At 34.4% G+C, this 20,290-nt stretch overlaps 1 protein-coding gene across 6 annotated transcripts in view; it reads right to left on the bottom strand.

Annotated features, from left to right (window-relative positions):
• Positions 1-20,290, bottom strand: part of LOC123718479 (potassium voltage-gated channel protein Shaker) — a 183,417-nt gene that overhangs the window by 7,902 nt on the left and 155,225 nt on the right. For 3 of the 6 annotated variants that reach the window (XM_045675019.1, XM_045675017.1, XM_045675016.1), the window contains 7 exons: positions 9,305-9,408; positions 8,836-8,997; positions 7,837-8,480; positions 7,218-7,347; positions 5,936-6,141; positions 2,390-2,613; positions 1,927-2,101 (listed from right to left, as the gene is read on the bottom strand). In XM_045675019.1, coding sequence (XP_045530975.1) covers positions 1,934-2,101; positions 2,390-2,613; positions 5,936-6,141; positions 7,218-7,347; positions 7,837-8,480; positions 8,836-8,997; positions 9,305-9,408 — 1,638 coding nt within the window. In that variant the 3' untranslated portion in view covers positions 1,927-1,933. Of the gene's footprint in view, positions 1-843; positions 889-1,358; positions 1,471-1,926; positions 2,102-2,389; positions 2,614-5,254; positions 5,600-5,935; positions 6,142-7,217; positions 7,348-7,836; positions 8,481-8,835; positions 8,998-9,304; positions 9,409-20,290 lie in introns of those variants that run through there. The other 3 variants (XR_006755029.1, XM_045675018.1, XM_045675020.1) reach the window with 3 other exon arrangements.

Genomic DNA, 20,290 nt, shown 5'->3' with positions numbered 1-20,290 from the left:
TAATTGGAATTAGTTTTATCATTATGCAATATTATTATATTTATATTATAAATCGTCTCATTTTAATCTACTTTTGAATTAAAGAAAAATAGTTCAAGAATTGAGTGTATTTTATAACAATTTAAAAACATTCACCTTTTCGTAAACTCGCGTTGTAATCGAGAATCACATGCAAATTTTGTTTACCTAATACATCGGGTTAACGTTTACAGAGAAACTGGATGCATCACTAAACACTCAACGAAACGTATCGACGTACAATAATTTCCGTAAATTAAAAAAAAGGTAAAATTAAAACACATATTGGTACACATCCAATTATTCGGAAGAGGTTTACACACAGTAGGAGATTCCTAATTAACCCCCGACGATAATTTTTTTATCTTTCTAGAATTATTATTTAAACAAAGTGACGTTATGTTTAAGAAAGTAAGAAACGTTATCTTTCGTCGGGAGATTAACGATTCGCACGAAAACGTCTATAAAAATGACGAAAAATTAAAAATGTACGTGGCACTTATAACCGTTCCTTTTAAATCGAGAACACTTAAGCATCGGGGTAGTTTATCTTACGTAGGCATTTTTAGACGCTTTCATGACTTACATATAATGAAAGGACGCGAAGAACATGAGAGGAAGACAGGACACAGGGTTATTCTAAGACTTCGCTAGCGGCTATAAGCAACTAGCGAATTGTCTTAAATCTGGCTTTTCAATGACAATTGACGATTGCGTAACAAATCTCATTATTCAACGTAGTAAAAAAGTATCTGTAAGGAATGGCATCTTAATATTCAATGAAATGCCAGTGAGTATGTCATGCTAAAATCATTTTCGACTTACAGATATAATTTCCCGGGGGATGATGAACGAGTACTTCTACTTCAACTGAACAAATCAAAAATGCATTAATGTTACAAGTGAAATGTGAGTATGTCGTGCTTCTACGTAACTATTTAGTCATGAGTCGGACATTGCGTTTTGAAAGACGCTATCACGATTGTCGTGTCCGCTCCGCAGCTTTGCGGGGATGTAAATTTTTAATATCTGTAGAGTGGGACACGAGGGCAGCGCAGAGCATCTGTGACGAGGGGCGAGGGGTGAAGGGGGACCGAGCACGTGTGGGGCGGGGCTTCGCGAGCCGCCGGGTACCGCAGCACGTATCGATCGGGTCGCTACGTATCCATTCACCGCCGATCGAAGCTCGCCTGCATCGCGAGCCTTACCGTCCCCTCAATGGTATGCTATCACTGCCATTCATTGCGATTGCGATTATTCAGATTGACATGCTTATCAGTTTCGCGGTCACATTACGTAACTTTCTCAAAGTGCGGCTTTTCTGTGTTGATTTAGTTTCCATTTTCTTTCTATGAATATAAATGGGTTTCGTATTCAAGTTCCTAGCGGCTTGAATTTCATTTTCACGAAGCATGTGAAGATGGCCAATTACTTTATTTTACTCACGTTTTGCTAAAGTGAAATGTTCAACACTTATATTTAATGACTCTTGAAACTAATCCGACTTACCGACAGCATTTTGAAAAGATTTAATTTATTCACACGTCTTTATTTGCATAGATTGTTCTAGAGAAAATTAAAAAAAAAGACTTTTAAATTAGATTTACTACAAACAATTTAGAATTAGATTTAATAAATTAAACTAATTAATTAATGAATTGTCACAGTTGAAGCAAATGCTGAGGTGTACTGCAATATACTACAGCATAGCAAACTTGTTAAGAGCGTGACACGATCATGCTACGAAGTCAGGAAGCGGAAATCATTCTAAACTTTGAATAAAAATGATAGATGTTTAAAATATGTATATTATATAATAGGGATTCCATCCTTTTGCGTGGTACCTTAATATTAAAATAAATGAATAATTAGTGTACAGTGTTAAAGGAAAAAAAAAAGAAAAATTACCTGTTGGTCAGACGTCTGTTTCTATAGATTCAGGTGCGCTTGCGCTGTGCAATTGGTTGATGCGTACGTTGCACTGGGTGCGCCTGCGCTGGTCACGGCGTGCGTCCATGCAGTGGGCTCGAGAATTGCGCTTCGCCAACGCAGCTTGTTGCTTCCCCAGCTCTTGTTGTTTTATCTATCGTAAACATGTAATTTATATGGCAAGCCAGCCTTATCGTGGCTGAGGTTGAAATACGAAGACAGGTCAGAAGCCAGGGGATTTCTATCTCCTCTGCCTTATCTGGTGATGGATAAGTATAATAATTGCTATAACGAAACTATTATAAACGAAATAACACTATAGATAACAAACATCAATGGATATACAACCACTAACAGCATATACGTATCGCAGTTATAATATTATCGGCGCAAATACAATATTAAGAAATAGCTAAGCATTTTGAGCATATATTTTACCAACCTGATTCAACCGTATGGCATCAAGCAGTTCCAGGGTTGCAATATCATCACTGGTACCAGCAGCCTCCAAGACCTTTTTCTGCTCAAGGAGCAACCTTCCTTCCTCACGTAACCGCCGCAGGTTGGTCTCCAAGTGGGGATCAGTTACTAGAGCCGATTCCTCTAATTCCATCATATCGGATGAAGAGTCATCGCTAACTGAGGACTTCTTGATTGGTCCTGAAACTGTTTGGCATACTCATATATAAATATTTATTAAGTTAAAATTTAATGATCTAGCATAATTTTTAGTAGGCGTGAAGAGGTTGATAACGCAACTTGCTTATATTTACATCATAATACACTAGCATTACTTGAATTAAAAGGTTATATATGAAACATATTTTTAAGTCGACTTATCAACCTATTTTTTTAGTAATTTTAGCGTTTAATATGTTATTCGGGAATCTAGCTAGTTTGAGTGATAATTAAAAACATACTTTAGTACAAGGATGATTATGTTTACGCAGAATTATTTTGTATATATTGGATAAAGTTAATTCAATATTTATAGTACGAGTATTAAGATGACAGAAAGAGTTGATCAGTTTTATTATTAGCAACATATACGAGATATACAAAAACGTAAGAAAAATAATATAAATTAGCTGTCTTAGAATTTATTGATGTAAATAGAAGAGTCATACTATAATATATGTTTTGTCTATATTTCTTGAATAACAACCGGGCAGGAGGCTCACCTCATATTAAGTAATACAGAGGCTTGTGAGTGCGTTGCTGACCTCAAAAGAATCTTTAGAATTTTTGTTTTAAAAAATGAAACGTAACTAGATAGTTACGTTCTAACTATATAGATATATAGTTAGATGTTTATTTTTTTATAATTGATTAAACCGTGATCGTTACAGTCGGAGACGTTTATAATAGTTAACAATTACTTATTTTTTTTAATTTACACTCATCTACAATCAGTCTTGGCTTCTATCAGATTTTATGACTTTTTGATCATCATCTACATTAAAGAGTAGATAAAGATATAAATGAGTTCACTATATATTCGAGGGTATTATGACTTCTTAACATAAAAGGCTAAGTGAAAAAATATATTAAGGCAGTACGAACGTTTTAGGTTTTCTTATATCGGTAAAGTTTATTGCTTTAATAATTTTAATTATTCTTTTTTGAATGCGACGCTGACAATTCTAGCTATTTTAATTGGTATATTTTTATTTAGTTTAATATTGCATGTTTGTGCAGACCGGGCGTCCGTTATCTTTATTTTTATACTACTACTACGCTACAGAAGTGAATATTTCTTGATCAGTCTTGAAACTGCCTAATTTTGGATACTTATGCGTAAAGGCAAGCAGGGGAGTTTCGAACAAACATTCCTTTTTAAGAAAGGGGTTCTTAAAAAGGGATGTTTGTTGCTTAAATTAAGGTCTGGTGGGGTATCAAGCCAGGCCCAGGCGATAACTACTTCGAAAATATTGTCATAGCTGAGACGGAGATTGCTGTATAGTTGAGTTTACCAAAATGTTATCAAAAATAACACATCATGAATTAATCTTGTAATGATATCTGTATTCTATATCTACACGCTATTTTAAAGTACTTACGTTCAGTAACCGTACACTATTAATAAACGACTCTTAACACGGCCGTTAGACTTTTAATTAACTAAACAAAGGCTTCACTACCTTCCTAGTAACTGACTCTAAATAGAGCGCGTTAACTGAAAGCAAAGACATATAATCTTGTTACGTTATGGCATTTTGTGGTTTATGTCGCATTTAGCATAGGCTACCACACGTTCAAATCGGATTATTGGTGTAATGCTTGCGGCCTGCCATTTACTAACGACATTGTGGGCTTAGCAACCAGGGAAACCTACGATCTACATAATAAGAAGGTTGCATTTTTCGAAATAGGCTTCTATGTATTCAATTTTATCTATTATAAAGTTGAAGAATTTGGTTAAATAGAACTACAGGGGCTTGTTATGATTAATAATCTATCTATTAAGGACGGCTAGGAAGACCTATTTGTTTGTACACTGGTTGAGTTTACAAGAGCTGCTTGTTATATTTTTGGTCATAAGATATAGATATGCATTTACATGATTTGAATTTAGTTTCGTAGTTTTATTTAGTAGTTCTATCATATAAGTAATAACTGTCAAGATATAATAATTATATGGGGAAATAAATAAATAAACAATGAGTTAATTAAGTTTAAGCCTCGGGGCACAGACAGTGTAATAATATAAATATGAATTTTCATATAAAATATTTTGAATTTGCATTTAGGATTATATCTGTCAATAGTTGTGTTAAAATTACAAACTTAATCCAAAGATAATATTATTTATTTTTGTTTTTAAGTGTTTAAAATCTAGAGTCGGTATAAATTGTTTAATAAGAAGGTTTAAAACATTTATACATATAGCGATAAATGTTCCAGGATATATTAGAATTATGGTGGGTATGATAATAGATTTATTTAAGAATTCGCCTTTTTATCTGTGAAATTTTATCGATTTGTTCAGCTACTTACCTATTTTTGTACCAAATGATAAGTCTACGTAAAAGCTTTTAAAAAATCCAAACACCAAGCAAATAAGTAACACACACAAAGCAACACAAAATAATATAATCATAATTATAAGATGTTATTAACATAAGCGTAACTCAAGCAAAGAAATAAATAAAAAAAACTTACACTTGTGAATTGTTGATATTTTGTAATATATGTTTTCAAAAATTTAGATTGAAAAGTGTTGTTATTAAACTTATAAGTAGTAAATCTGTTTGAATTGAGAATTAAATCAAGTCAACGACATTAATTTTATTCGAATGGATTAAAATAGAACATAATTAAGATGACCATGTCACCGTATCATTAGGAATATCAGTCTTCTTCTACATTTCGTTAAACTCACTCGTAAAATGTAAAACAGAAAACAGACTCTGTTCCAACCGTTCTAAAACGAGCATCGCCTAAGAACTTTAAAAATAAATTTGTCGCAAACATAACTAGAACAAAAACTATGTTTATTACCGCATCTTTACTCTTAGAACTAGTATTTACACATTGTGTCTTAATCGATAATATCACAAGAATCGTCTCTTTCGATAATTTAAAGTCTCAATTTAACTTATAAACACTTAAAGTTATTGATCAAAGAGCTCGTCACGATCATCATCCTTTCCTGAAAATATTAATAATAAAATAAATCAAAAACATAAAAATAAAATAAAAATATATTCCACTGTCAATGTTTATCACTTTTATAATAATAAATTTAAATAATATAATCAGAAAATTTTGTAAATAAAACATATCTAACAACAATATATAGGTTTTTATCGTACATAAAACAGCATTTAAAGACAATTAACTTGTAATATTTGTTATTTAAGGTGTAAATAATAAAAGATCTTTCTAAAAATCTTGTCTTGTCGGTCAATCTCGTTAATAATCTGTTATATCCTATTATAAAAGTGCGCGAATGGTGTGGAAATAAATGTTTCAAATATTTACTAACCTAAGTATGGTTCGCCGAGGGTTCCTGGCAAGTACGGACAGCTGGTAACATGGTTGAAGTTCTGCGATTGCATCTCCTCCTGATCAGTTTCACGGTGGTAGAAGTAGTTAAAGTTGGACACGATGACGGGCACAGGCAGTGCGATGGTAAGTACACCAGCAATTGCACACAAAGACCCCACGATTTTTCCCCAAACTCCAACAGGCCTAATGGAATAACATCTTGTATAACATATATACTGTATATGGACGTATGTGACTGACATGCAGTAAATTACCACTTAGGTTCACTATAAAAAGTTCGCACAGCAATACCTTTTATACATCACCATTCATTCTCGCCAGCAATTATCGCATCGCTTAATGCCAGCAGTATGCCCATAAAAGATGAACATCAATGCTGACTTAAATCAAAAAATAATTCGCGTTGCACAAAAGAACATTCTTGTTAAATTTGGTAAGAACTTGTCATTTTAGGGCATAATAATACTTAAGGGATATTAAATTATTGTCATGCATTTTGACTGATACCAACAGTATACAAAAACTCTATCGAAAATGGTGTGATAGTTACTAATGAAGAAAACATAAGATAAATGTCATGCCTGAAATCCATTTTTACACATTGGCGACGTTTATGTAACTAATCCCGCCTTATATTAGGAACAAGCTACAAGGGAGGCTGCTAACGTAAACAATATGAACACCGCATAAATAAGGTTTTGATTCTTGATTACCCACTGCACTTTTACACTTTTCTTAGTTGATCTGAAGATAAGGTGATCACCATTTTCGATAAGCTACATTTAAACACGTGATTATATATTTACAACAACAAATGAGGGACAGTAATTACATTGAAGCAAAAGCGTTGGATAGGAACATTAAATACATTTAAAGAGATTTTAAAAGCAATACAGTTTTAACGATTACGCTTTGGAAAGGGCGATTGTTAATATCTACGATTCGGTCACCTTTAACGTCCTTTAATATCAAAACATCATTTATACTAACGATACTAGTGAAAATTACAGGAATGTGTGCTAGGTGTAAAATAGTTTCAGGTTGAAATCGACATAACACAAAACCCAGATAAATGTCATGATTGTGCAAACATTTTAAAATAAGATTTAATTTCAAGCGAACTAAAAATAAAATCAAACAAAGCTTACGATGGCAGTTATATGTATGTAAAACTCCAATGGTAAAGTATCAAAACGGAACGATGAAATAAAACGACGGAAATATAAAATGATGTTAAGGGTGCATTCGCTGAATCATACGTCATGTCTCCGTATCCCACGGTCGTCATGGTAACGACCGCCCACCAAAACGCATCAGGTATCGATTTGAAGAAGCTATTTTCGCTTCCCGCTTCCGCGAAGTACACCGCAGACGAAAACAGCACCACACCTTTAAGCACACGTAAAGGCGCATACAGTGGGAATACGATGAGTGGAGGCGGTCAGGAGCAGGCGCGGGACGGGTCGCGTCGCGTAAATTACCTCATGTCCCCATAGCCAACCGTGGTCATAGTTATAACCGCCCACCAGAACGCGTCCGGTATAGAAGAGAAATTTGAATCGGGCCGATCTTTTTCAGCAAAATATACGGTACTGGAGAAAACAACCACGCCTGTGAACATAAAGCATGTTGTGCGCGCTTGTCTGCGGCCCACCCGCGCTGCTCAGCATCACGCCAGGCCAAATTCCTCACACGACGTTAAACAGATTTCCATGTATGTGACATTGTAAATAATTTGGTGTCATTTACTTCTCTTGTCATTGTAATAATCTCTGATATAAATTTATTGTCTATAGATAAAATTGTATTATGCAATGTTTTAGACACAATTGCAAGTTTAAAATAAGTATATAAGTACAAAAAAGCGGGGCAACTTACCGATGAAGAGAAAGAATATTAACAGTCCGAGTTCTCTCATAGATGCTTTGAGGGTGCGTCCTAAAATTTGCAGACCCTTGGAATGACGAGAGAGCTTGAAGATCCGGAAGACTCGGACAAGTCGAATCACTCTCAGGATTGCTAAGCTCATCGCTTGATTCGTCGACTTGTCTTGAGGGGATACCGGAGCTCGAGGCAGATTTAGCGTGTCCTCTTCTTCAGCAACGACGGTAGCAAGCGTGATGAAGTAGGGAATAATAGCTATGATATCTATTATGTTCATCACGTCTCTGAAGAAGTTAAATTTGTTCGGACATGCTAAAAATCTCACAATCAACTCGAACGTAAACCAGATGATGCACAGGGTTTCTATTAAGAAGAATGGGTCGGTGATGTCGGGAACCTCATCCTCTTCAATCTTGGTGCCATTGGTGGTGGTGTTGTAAACTTTGTAGTGCTTGAATTCTGGCAGTGTTTCAAGGCAGAAAATGACGATGGAAAGGAGGATCACGAACACCGAAATGATGGCAACAACACGGGCAGCCTGGGAGCTCTCGGGGTATTCGAAGAGCAGCCAGATTTTGCGCTGACGTTCGTTGGAAGGCAGAGGCTTCTCCTCTTCCTTGATGAAACCTTCATCCTCGCTGAAATCAAATGTTTTTTTAATAATCTGATCAGAAATCAGTTTATAAATTTAAAAAAAATTCAATGAACTGGCCATAACTTGAAAACAGTTCTCAACGTAATGAGAACTTTATTGGAAAAAATAATAGTCGGTTATTCGTTCAGTTTGCTCTCGAGTTTCGAGGAACTTGTTAATTAATGATTTTATTTATTTAAAAATATATTTTTTTCTTTCATTGCAAAAAGTAAATATGTTTAATATTATTATAAACCTATTGTCCCTTTATATATATATATATTGGAAACACAATTTTTTGTAAAGAGATTTGTTTGCAAAAATGTGTGTTGAATAAGGGCTTTATATAGATTACATACCGGAATTTGTTGGTGGCCTGTTCTCCGAGCTCGTAGAATTTGATTTCCTCAGAGAAGACATCAAGTGGGACGTTGACGGGTCTTCGCAGCCGACCACCACTCTGGTAGTAATACAGAATGGCGTCGAAAGATGGTCTGTTTCTGTCAAAGAAGTACTCATTCCTGGAAGAAAACATTTTATTTTATTTACAATTTAAATGATAAAATATAATGTTTTGGGATTATATTTTTTTATACGCACTCACGCCGCAGGCTCAATATTTTATATTATCTACTAATAATCATCGCAAATTGGATTTAAAATTGTTTTCTTGCTTATTCGAATTTGATTTCTCTACGCCAAACACATCATAGAAACAGTGCATAATATCGATTATAGTCTGTATGAAAATCCGTTTCTTATGGTGTAGGGTTACATATTATTACGTATATTGGTGAAAAATGTGGTAAAATAATAACAATTTCTTACCGTATTGGGTCAAAGTATCTTATTCTTCGCGCTGGATCTCCCAGCAGCGTTTCCGGGAATTGGTTAAGTGTCCTTAGTTGAGTTTCAAACCTGAGGCCGCTTATCTGTAGATATAAAATTAAATAAGTGCAAGGAAAAAGAAAGTATAGCTGAAAACAAAACAATTAATATCGCTTGATTGTGATTGGTTCAGAGGCACTGGACCAATCACAATCAAACGAAACGTTCCGACGCTTTGTTTTACCGTCTAGAAGACATAAATTAGGTTATAAAAGACAGATATATTCACAGAATTTCACATGGTTTTATATACATAATACTTTAATATTTTCGAGTTTAAATGTAGTAATTTGCACGTTTGTATAAAGACAAATTTTGTTTCTTAAGTACAGTCTAGTCCTACATGACACAAGACGGCTAAGGTTGGATAAGAAAGTCATCCAATAACCTGTGCTTCTCAGTAGTTGAAATAATAATAATAGTATAGATACTATGTTTCAAACAAAAAAGTAGCTTTAAGCTAAAACAAAGTCTCGATATGCTTGTCGCTTTGTTATATCTAATTTACGATCTGAAGCGATGTTGAAAACGAGTGTCCATGATGTCAAAGTAAAAATTAAAATTTCAAAGCTTCTCTAACGAGCAGAAACTTTTAATAGAAAAACTTGGGTCGGCGTTGAGTCTCAATCAATGCTATTGGAAATTGTAATTTTATATTCTACCGAAGATGATCTTTTGGGTAGATTGCTGTGGTTGAATAGATTAATTCTTTATAATCTGGATTAGTAGTCCTTACCTCTTCCTCAGATATATAAACGTTTAGAATATAATACGGTAGTTTTAAATTTTACGATCATTATTAAAATGCCGACCTTTGACGATTTCCAACTAATTTTAATATAGTAATCAGAGCTATATCGTCGAAATTTAGACTATTTACTACATATATATTCCCGTTACTGACAGTAACGAAGTGGTCACAAAATAGGTACCGTTTTTTGTATTCTAAATTTATTGTTTATATTAGTATGTATATATTAGTATTGTAGGGTTCCTGGGCCGGGGTCATATAAGGAAATGGATAACATCAATTTCACTCAATATTAACGTAAAAGAAATACGTGACGGGTTAATATTGAGTTGCTTGAGCAATATGTAGTTTAATCTAAGGGCACTCAGGGGTCGCTCAGGCATACCTAAGGTACCTTTAGTTTGCTGTACGTCTTACATTTAACTGGGCCCTTTCTACCGTTGTGTAGAGATAGAGAAAACCATGTTCCATAGCATGTGCCTAATCACATGTTATAAAGCAGTTAAGAATCCGCCGAGGGTGAATGGAGGTGGTACCTTGCGGTTCTGTCTTCATGCATTGTATACACCGACAATTCGACGAACTTCCCGCAATAAGGATGGAATGCATTATTGTCCCCAAGTGAAGAAAAGGGTTCCTCTCACTAGAGGCGGAGGACAAATTTCAAATTTTATTGTAATGTACGCTGGTTTAAGAACGGTTATCCAATGCTATAATAAATATTTGTCAACTTGTTTACTATTTGTCACGAGTGTTTTAAACAAAGCGATTCATTAGTGACGACGACTCTCAGACGACACTACAAAAGCCTATCGACTTGGTCCGAGTACGGGATCGTTTCCAATAAAATTCATTGCTGTCTAAAGAAATTTCGCATTGTATTGTTACTATAATGGCTGCAGTAATAATACTTTGTTACAAAGAACATAACTCAAGTTTGTAATTAAAAATGACCATCGATTTGACTTTCCTATCAAATTACCACTCGCAGAATTTCTCGGTAAGCCCGTAGGCCGGAAGCTACGAGAGAAGCGCTTTATGCCACACCCAATCGAAGGCTTTCGTTATATCCAAACTCACCGCTGGCACTTCCCCTTGGACCCATTTGCCTCTGCTCATATGTAAGAGCAGAAAAAGAGCATGACGTAAGCCGTACTCATAATCACTAATCAGCTTTAGATACCTCAAGAGCTGGCCATTAATAATGGATTCCATTATTTTGGATAACAAGGAGGCGATATTTGGTCGGATCAGAGGGATTTTATTGATCGGATAAATGATGATGACTGGAGCCAACTTCTTGAGTTGGCTCCAGTCACATGTACACAGCACAATTGGGATGCCATCCGGCCCACCCGACTTATGATTGTGCAAGGAAGATAATGTTTTACGGACAGCACGATGCCGGAATATGATTGCCTGCATGTAAGAAACACAGTGCGAAACTGTCGTTCGTTATACAAAGTCGAGTTGGACGCGAAGAGACAGCCCAAAAGGTCGGCCTTCTCCTTCGCGGTGTGGGCCAGTGAGTCTTCCTCCCTGTGCAGTGGTGGAATGGAGAGCTGATAAAAATTCCCTTGGACAGCTTTGGCGAGAGACCAGAAGACTCGAGTCCCTTAAGGGAGATGGGCCAATCTCTCACCGAATCTGGCAATGTGCTCTGACTTTACCAAGCACTTTTACCTTACCAGACACCAGTCAACGGAGAGTTGGTACTTCTTTGGATTTTTGGAAACTTTTATTATTCGGTACGGTCATGGTCACTTCATGTCGTATAAACAATTGTAATGTTATTTTATAATAAACCATATATATTATTGAATATATTTGTTTATATTCACGTTAATTTAAATGAAGAGAATTGTAAAATATCTTCAATTTACTTATCACTTATCATGTAGCTTTCAAAATAAAAGCGTTGATACATCCAGCTGTTTTAAAGTGGTTGAATATTATGTGTTTATTGTTATTACTTCACAACTAATATCTCCCATTATTTATATAGAAACCCCTACGCAACTATTTTAACAACTATTCAAAACTCATAACTCCACAGGGTGTGTCTGTGCCTATAGTGTATTGTTCATTGACTTCCTCAAGAGGAGATTCTTGTAGGAGATTTTATAGTAAGGTGACATTACTGTGTTCATGTCTTAAAAAATAAAAGAAAACCTGTATGTCCTATCATTCAAGTACTAGAAAAATGCTTATTATTATAGAGAAGACAATATTAAATTGCATATAGTATAAGATCTAGTTAAATTCATTAGTAATATACAGGTAAGTTTCACATTTTTATCCCCAGCGTTTTTAATTAAAAATATTTCTAAACGTTTCCAATTTTCACTTCAACCAAAAGTTTGATTCATTGGCTCACAGTACTAGAAGACTCAAAAATTATTATTATTATTATTATATTTTTTTAGTATATAACAGAGTAAATCTTAAATAGTTCGTTTATGAATAAAACTGTAACTTTAGTAAAAAAATACATATCGCATTGCGTTGATTAGAAGGCCCAGATAATAGGGATTTGGTAAACAGAGTATACAACGTGTATCCTAGAGCATAGCCCTGCATTTCAAAATAGTCTTCGAATTAGCAGTATATTATTACATATATAAAAGGAAACGATAATTAATGAAAAATAAATAAAGCGTCAATCATATACTGATTTATTTAGGTCATTTAAATTCTAAGCATAACTACACTGGCTTGTAAACACTGCGAATTGTTATAAATAGAACAAGATTATTTATGCAAATACTAAAATATCTCACACTACTTTCTGCGGTTATATCTGGTTTTGTCTAGATTTGTCTGAATATTCAGATGAAAGTAAATATAATTTGGATTGTTCTTTCTTGCAAAAACCATCAACGGTTATTCTGGAAAAGGTTACAATAACCTTTCAGTCGCACTCATTGAAAGCTAGATTTTACGGTGTGTAAATATAACATTCATTGAGTAATGAAACGCCTTCACAAATAGATGGTCGTGTTCGATTTGTTTTATTGACCAAGACGCCACGCGGCCACTTGACAGATTCCTACAAACAACATTTTAACGACATAAGGTAACCTATATACTAGCCCACTTATTCAGATATACTAATCAGTTTAATATCTTTTTAACCTCAATTATCGTTAATCTCTTTCTATCAGATTAAGTTTAATGTGTACTACGGTGAGTGTTCTGAAGAATTGTTTGGGTTGATTCCTCCTGAGAAATACGATCTCCAACTATTAAAACTTATAGGGTACTCCTCCGTCAAAGGCCGGCAACGCAGCCACTAAAAATGGATGTCTATGGGCTGCAATGACTCCACTTTTTTGGGCGTTCCGTAGGCGCGTTTTACCCTGTGTTATATAAAAAAAAAATACGACGCAGAAAGACAAAACAGTATTATGATTGAGGTTATCATAACAGGGGGTTTTGTTCAATTTTATGAATAAAATGTAGTGATGTGATATCTTAAACAGAAACTGAAGTTTTGAAGTATCTTTTAAAATGCGTAAAAGCGTATTTTTAATTAATTTATACGAATACGACCATAGTGATCAAAATATTTAGTGTATAAGAGAGTTTAATTAGAAAACTGTATAAAACATAATATTTGAAAGTTCAGGTATGGATGGAGGACAAACTAGATACTCGGACTATTTCACAAAAACCGCTAATCGCCGCCCAAAGACCAATCCAACGCTTGGCGGCTTACATGTAGCCTTGGCTCGTGCGTAATCAGACGAAAATGAAAAATAGATACTTTTCTTTTATAAGCCTATATATATTCGCCTTATTTAAGAAGCACCTTACACTGTGTTAATATCTATAAAAAACAAACAATCTTTTAAAGATAATGATCACTAGCCTCTTTTATTGTTTTACATATGTCATATGTGTGTGTGATTGTAAATTTTATTAATATCTAAGAGTTGCGTGACGCATTGTTTTCATATAAATATTTCTGTGTGATCGCCGCCTAGTATCGACATAAATCATACTATTTGCCCTGAGTTGTGAATCAGTTTTCGCAATACAGCTTTTGGCAATAAGTAGCGCCCGGTGCCAAGTCTGCAAATCTTACTGCATACACTATTATGAAACTATCGATTCGGTTACTTACGTAGTTTATTTAGCCACCTAATAGGAAAATTCTGCATATATTTCGTCAAGTGATCTATATGTAAACTATAGAAACTCTCAATTGGAAAATCTATGCATTCGAGCTGTCAAACAGCGTTCGAGTATATTTACGAAACTATCGTAACTCAGTTTTATGTACTCATTTCCTCAGAGCGTAACCATAATTAAACATACAAAGATGAGACCTTTTGTTCCCTAATCAGGTAGATAACTTTCTCGTTATGTTTCACTAATGATGCTTTTAAATTAGGCGAGATGTTTCCTGTCCTTCCGTCTGAAATTCTTTGATTGACGGATAGTGGTTGTTTGTGTATTGACCCCTGAGGTCGTAGATTTGAACCACGACTGTGCAACTATCTATGTGCGCATTTATCAGTAGCTCGAACGGTAAAGTAAAGTGAGACTACCAGAAAAATCGAAGGCAGGAAGGTATATCAGGCACAGAAGGCTGATCACCTACTTATTCATAGATTATCTGAAAAATAACCAATAACCACGAAACCGATACAGAAATCTGAGGCCCAGTCCTGAAAGGTTGTAGCAAACAACGGTATTTTTAATAGGCAAATATTTACTATATAGTTCCAATATGTAATAAACGTATCTCGTTATTAGCTCAATATTTTAATATTTTTTCGCATAACCACAATCTATTGTCAAATCAATATCCGTTTACTGGATTATAGAGGAAGCAAGACTAATAAAAATACGATCGTTAATCACAAACAAATTATCTCACATTATAAACGTAATATAAAAGTTAAGTAAATTTTTTGATGTTAGTATGTATGTACGCTAGTGTCGCCTGAAGCTAGGTAGCCTAGTGTTAATGGTAGGTTACGTTTGACGTTCTTTTAATTGAATGCAAAAAGCTGATAAAAATAATCAATCAAACGGCGGTACAGCTCCAAGACATTAGATTCCGAGACTTAATTGATTCGAATGTAAATTTGTCATCAAACACCGTCCACACGAGGGAATGTATCTCGACCTACCTTCATTGGTCGGTTTTACTGATAAGGACTCCTTGAAGGTAATACAGCTAACTGAGGCTTAGCATGCGAAGTCTGGAACTAGGTCACAAAATGTTAAATCAGACCAAAGTATCTTCGTTCCAGTGTTTACAATCCATTGCGCGCTCAATACGCTCGCTACACGCTCGTAATATACGAGCTCATCTAACCATCGCGGTATTTCTTTCCGCGGCGCTGTTGCTCGGCGGTTAGCAATGTACTAATCCAAAAATAAATTTTATTGTGTATTCACCAAGGGCGTGAGGTGCGCTGCAGTCCAGTTTTATGAAGAGATTTTATAATTAATAACGTCGTATTCGCTGTAAATAAGACCGCGAATGTTTCCTGGTTCTAAACTTTTTATAGTTAGTTAGTGACGTGATTATTCGTTTGGCAACATTTATCAGAAGGGATTTCGGTGTATGGTTGCATTCAAGGTATGAATTGGCTTGCAGGGGTTTTGTGAAATCGATGTTGAAAGTCGCCAAAATATTGTGGTGTTGGTGGATAAACACATCCGGCTCTAACTGAAAGAGAGTCCAGATACAGCGGTGGCCTCAGACGTTTAAGGGTACTCTTGAGTAACCTTAAATATGATCTTCGCTTTTACATCGTAGACATTTGATCAAGGTTGTTACTTATAGATGTGTAAAATGTAACTAATCTGTAGTGAATAAAGAGAGAAAAAGATTTTGATCATATTCTGGTACGACTTTCAAACTAAAAGGTGGTCCGAGATACGGTACGTCATTTGTTTCGGTAATATTTATACATATCACAATTCCAAAAATATCAATATTATCCATGGTTTTAAATTGTTATTTATTTAAAAATGTCTTAAAGTATTGTTGTTGGGATTACCTAAAATTTATTAATTAAGTGCCTCAAAGGCAACTCGACTGTATTGTATATGTATATATGTTGTACTTTCCTGTGTGGTACGTACACCATTTTGACTTAAAGAGCGCCATCAATTCAATAATAGTCTAAATAGACAATCAAATTAAACATTAACTCAAAGTCAAGACAGATTTTTAGAAAAAAACATATTTCTTATTTCAATTCGAGATAGTGAAAAGGAACCAGCAGTCTAACAATAATTAAAAAGCTATTAAAGAGTCTTTTGATATTGTCAAATACAAAGTTTGAGATAAAGCATGATTTTAATTCATACAAAAACATCGTCGTAACAAGATGTTCGTTTCACCGCGATCACTGAAAGCAAGTTCAACTATTTATACTTCGTTATTTTAAGCCATCTAAATCCAGTGTTTTAATCTTTGTTCAAGTGTATCTGACACAAATATTTGTTTCGCTCATATTGCGTGTCATTTGTGTCGGATTACCGGTCCTAATATTATGAAGCTGACGAGTTTGTTTAGTGAAACGCTAATCTTAGGAGCGATAGTCCATGTACGTATAAAAGATATAGGCTAACTTTCTTCTAAATTATTCGTTTGTCTGTTTTTGTCATATTACGATAATGCTATAATGAAAAGATCTAAAGAGATTTCCATAGAAGTATCAACAGATTTGATAGGCATTGTTATGGATACTTATCTGGAGAGGTTACTTGAGATGGAGTCTAGTTCGATGAGATCTGAGAAGCATGAAGTTGAAGGGGTATTTGCGGCTACTTTGAACCGATAAACTGAATGCTTGTTAGAGTTTAGAATAATATTATTAAAATGATTGCAAAAATCTGAATAACGTTTTGTTAAATGGAGTATATGTAATAATATAAATAACTATAAGATATTTGGGTTATGGCGATATTTACATGCAAATCTAAATCTAATTAAAAATATCATATAATATACTCTTGGTATGGTAACGCTTTCCTTATGTCAATATAAAAGTTGGTATTAAATTAACATTTAACAGTTAATTAAAAATTGTCAATAAGATGTACTGCTGATAAATCCACGTTTTTATTATGTAAGAACTAATAGTACGATACGATATTAAATTACCTGCAGATACATAAATCATTGAAGTTAATTATATGGGACATGTGCAACGGCACTAATTGTTAATGTCGCAGTGTTTGATTTGTAATTTACCTTGTTTTTATTTCATTGGAAATGTACGTGTAAAATTAATCATTATACTGATTATCGCAGAAAAGGATGGTGGGATTATATAAAAATAATATTGATAATCATTAATAATAATAATTGTTAATCAGTTTATTGGCTAAGAATGTTGTATATTCAGATTGATTTAATTATAATCGTTTATCCCCAAAGTTTCGCGTCCCAGTAGATGTTGGTGAAGATAGAGCGTCCTTATGATAAAACCTATATTATATAACGCTTTAGCAAGTTTGCTATGCTTATTTTTCTCATCTCCGGCAAATCGCCTGAGTAAGATGTTTTGACTGCGTTTGACTTATACGATATCATTCAATTTTGATAGAACCTGTAGCAGAAATCATTTCTCACCGATGAGGAAGCGGGCCTTTGATGTAGGAAGCTAATTTTGTATCGTTTCCTCTCACTGTTGATGTGGGTCTGACGTCACAGCAACTATTACAATGCGTTCTATCAACAATACGCGCTATATCTAGATTGATTCGATACAACAATGATTACAATCGCAGAATAAATTTACTAGGTAATTTTCGCATTACTTAGTAAAAAAACGGTCCCTTTTTAGGTCTGGGAGTAAAATACATGTATTTCTTTCGTGATCACTCGTTTTTTTAATAGACCAGTAGGTGAGGTTTTTGTGCTTGACACACGCTGTTGACTCGTTTGCTTTATGTCCATTGGTGCACAGCTGGGGATCGTATCTACCTCAAGGATAAGTGTGGCGCACTGAAACCACTACGAGCACTCTTTTTAACTAAATTATTACTGTATGACGATGAATTTTCTTACACGGAGCTTAAGGTTTAGCCCCTTCAAAGCGGTCTTTTATATAATACGCTCCGATGAAATAAGATACATTTAAAACGACGACATCGTGTAGAACAACATACCGGTTATATTGGCCAAAATCAGAGGCTGAATTCTATTGGATTAGGTCCTTAATAATAACTTCATCGGATGTTACGACTATCGGTTTTTACGAGCAAATATAAGTCCCTTCGATGTTGTTATAACAGATTTTGACTGTAGTTAGTTAAAAGATGGTCTCTATGTAATGTTTAAATACATGTATGATGTATGTAACTGTGTTACTTAATTATGGCATATAAAAACATACATTTTCGTAGAATATCGGTAAATACTTTATCGAAATAGATTACCAATGATTCAAGTGTCAACACTGTCGCTTTGAAGGCTGATAAAAAAAAATTAAAGCCTGAGATTTCAAACGTTACTTAGAAAGTGATAAAAAACTAAAAAAGACAGTCTATTCGTTCTCTTTGTGAGCAAATGTTTGGGAGAAATTACTTAAATCTTAATAAAAACAAATCGAAACAGGTATAGGAAAAGCATTGAAACCATGAAAAATAAGAAAAATAACAAGTTAGTTAAAGAAAACTTGTATACTACCCATACTAACACATGGAACTCAAACTTGGGTGCCCACAAAAGCGGAGATAAAGTGTGTCAAAGATCGATGGAACTATGTGTGATAGGGAAGAAAATAATAGACAAAATAAAACTACAGCTTTGAGAAAAATAACTAAGGTAACATATATTACAGTAAAAATGAGTGGAAATGAGCGGGGCACACAGAACAGTAATAGAAAAGTGGTGGTGGTGGTGGTATAGCAAACGAAAAAGAGGGAGACAACTTAGAAGGTGGATAGACTAAATTAAATAAACATCAGGTGGTACATGGCAAAGAGTGGCACAGTGCACAGAGGAATAGTGGGATTTGGAGGAGACCTTTGCCAAATAGGGACACACAGATACCTAAAAGAAAATCGTAATAGAAACGTGTTTAAATGTAAAAGAGTTTGATCTCATTCAGAGTAGAAGTGAACTTGAGATTCAGTATTCGATTCTCAGCGAGACGGCTTCAAAATATAAGTGATATCAAAGGTCCCATCATAGGATATCAAGAATATCAAAATCGTCAGAGGTTTTGATGGGCCATAGTCCACAACGCAGCTCTGTTTTGATATTTATAACAGCTTAAATCTAGACATTCTGTAGATTTTAACTCGTTATTAAGACGTTTGGCGCTTTTAGAACTTGTCTGTAAACATTCGCGGCATTGGTAATAAACACCACCACAATTGAGAGGTTTAATTGCGCACGCGCAGTTTTCAATGACTATTAAAGGTATACAAATAACTTCATAAACTATGAGAGAAATACGTAATTTCATTCTTACTTTTAATTGATTTATATTTTATGTGTTTGTGTTTTAGAACCTTCGCGGTTTTTATTGCCTAATATATATATAAACTACAAGTACGGATAATAGAAACAAAAAAAAAACACTCAGGGCTAACCTTGGTACCTGAAGGGCTACGGCATTGGATGTCTGTTTTATTTTTATATTCCAAATTTAGATTATCTTTATTTCTTTCTTTAAAGTCCGTTAAGCACTTATGACAATTTGTTAATATTATAATATTCTTAAAGATAATCGACTACTAATCCCAAAATAGAATACTAAAAAATGGGTGTGAAAATGTATTTAGATAATAAATTTAACTTTCCTTAGTTATAGCATATTTGTTTTTATGAATTTGCATTTTTTCTTTATAGGTAAGTAGGATGCGCCTTCGCTGCCCGACACACATCTTCCATGCGAGTTTCGTAATATTTTCTTTCGCTAAATGTAATTTACGCTTATAGAATATAATAACGTCGCTGCTCAGCCGGGCACGCACACAGCTAATTTTAAAGTAACTATTAGCATAAAGGTTATTTATAAAAATGTATTCGAGTTAAAATAATTGTGAACACTATCCACATGTTCATATATCATACATTTCCCTTCCAGAAATGCATGGCTCCCTAAACGATTCAACTGATTTCTATGAAAAGTTCCCAAAGTTGTTTGTGATTGAAATCAATAATATCAGGGTGACTTTAAGTTCCCTGGATA

The sequence above is a fragment of the Pieris brassicae genome, chromosome Z (assembly GCF_905147105.1).
Source record: "Pieris brassicae chromosome Z, ilPieBrab1.1, whole genome shotgun sequence".
Classification (NCBI taxonomy): Eukaryota; Metazoa; Arthropoda; class Insecta; order Lepidoptera; family Pieridae; genus Pieris; species Pieris brassicae.
This window is presented reverse-complemented; position numbering and strand designations above follow the sequence as displayed.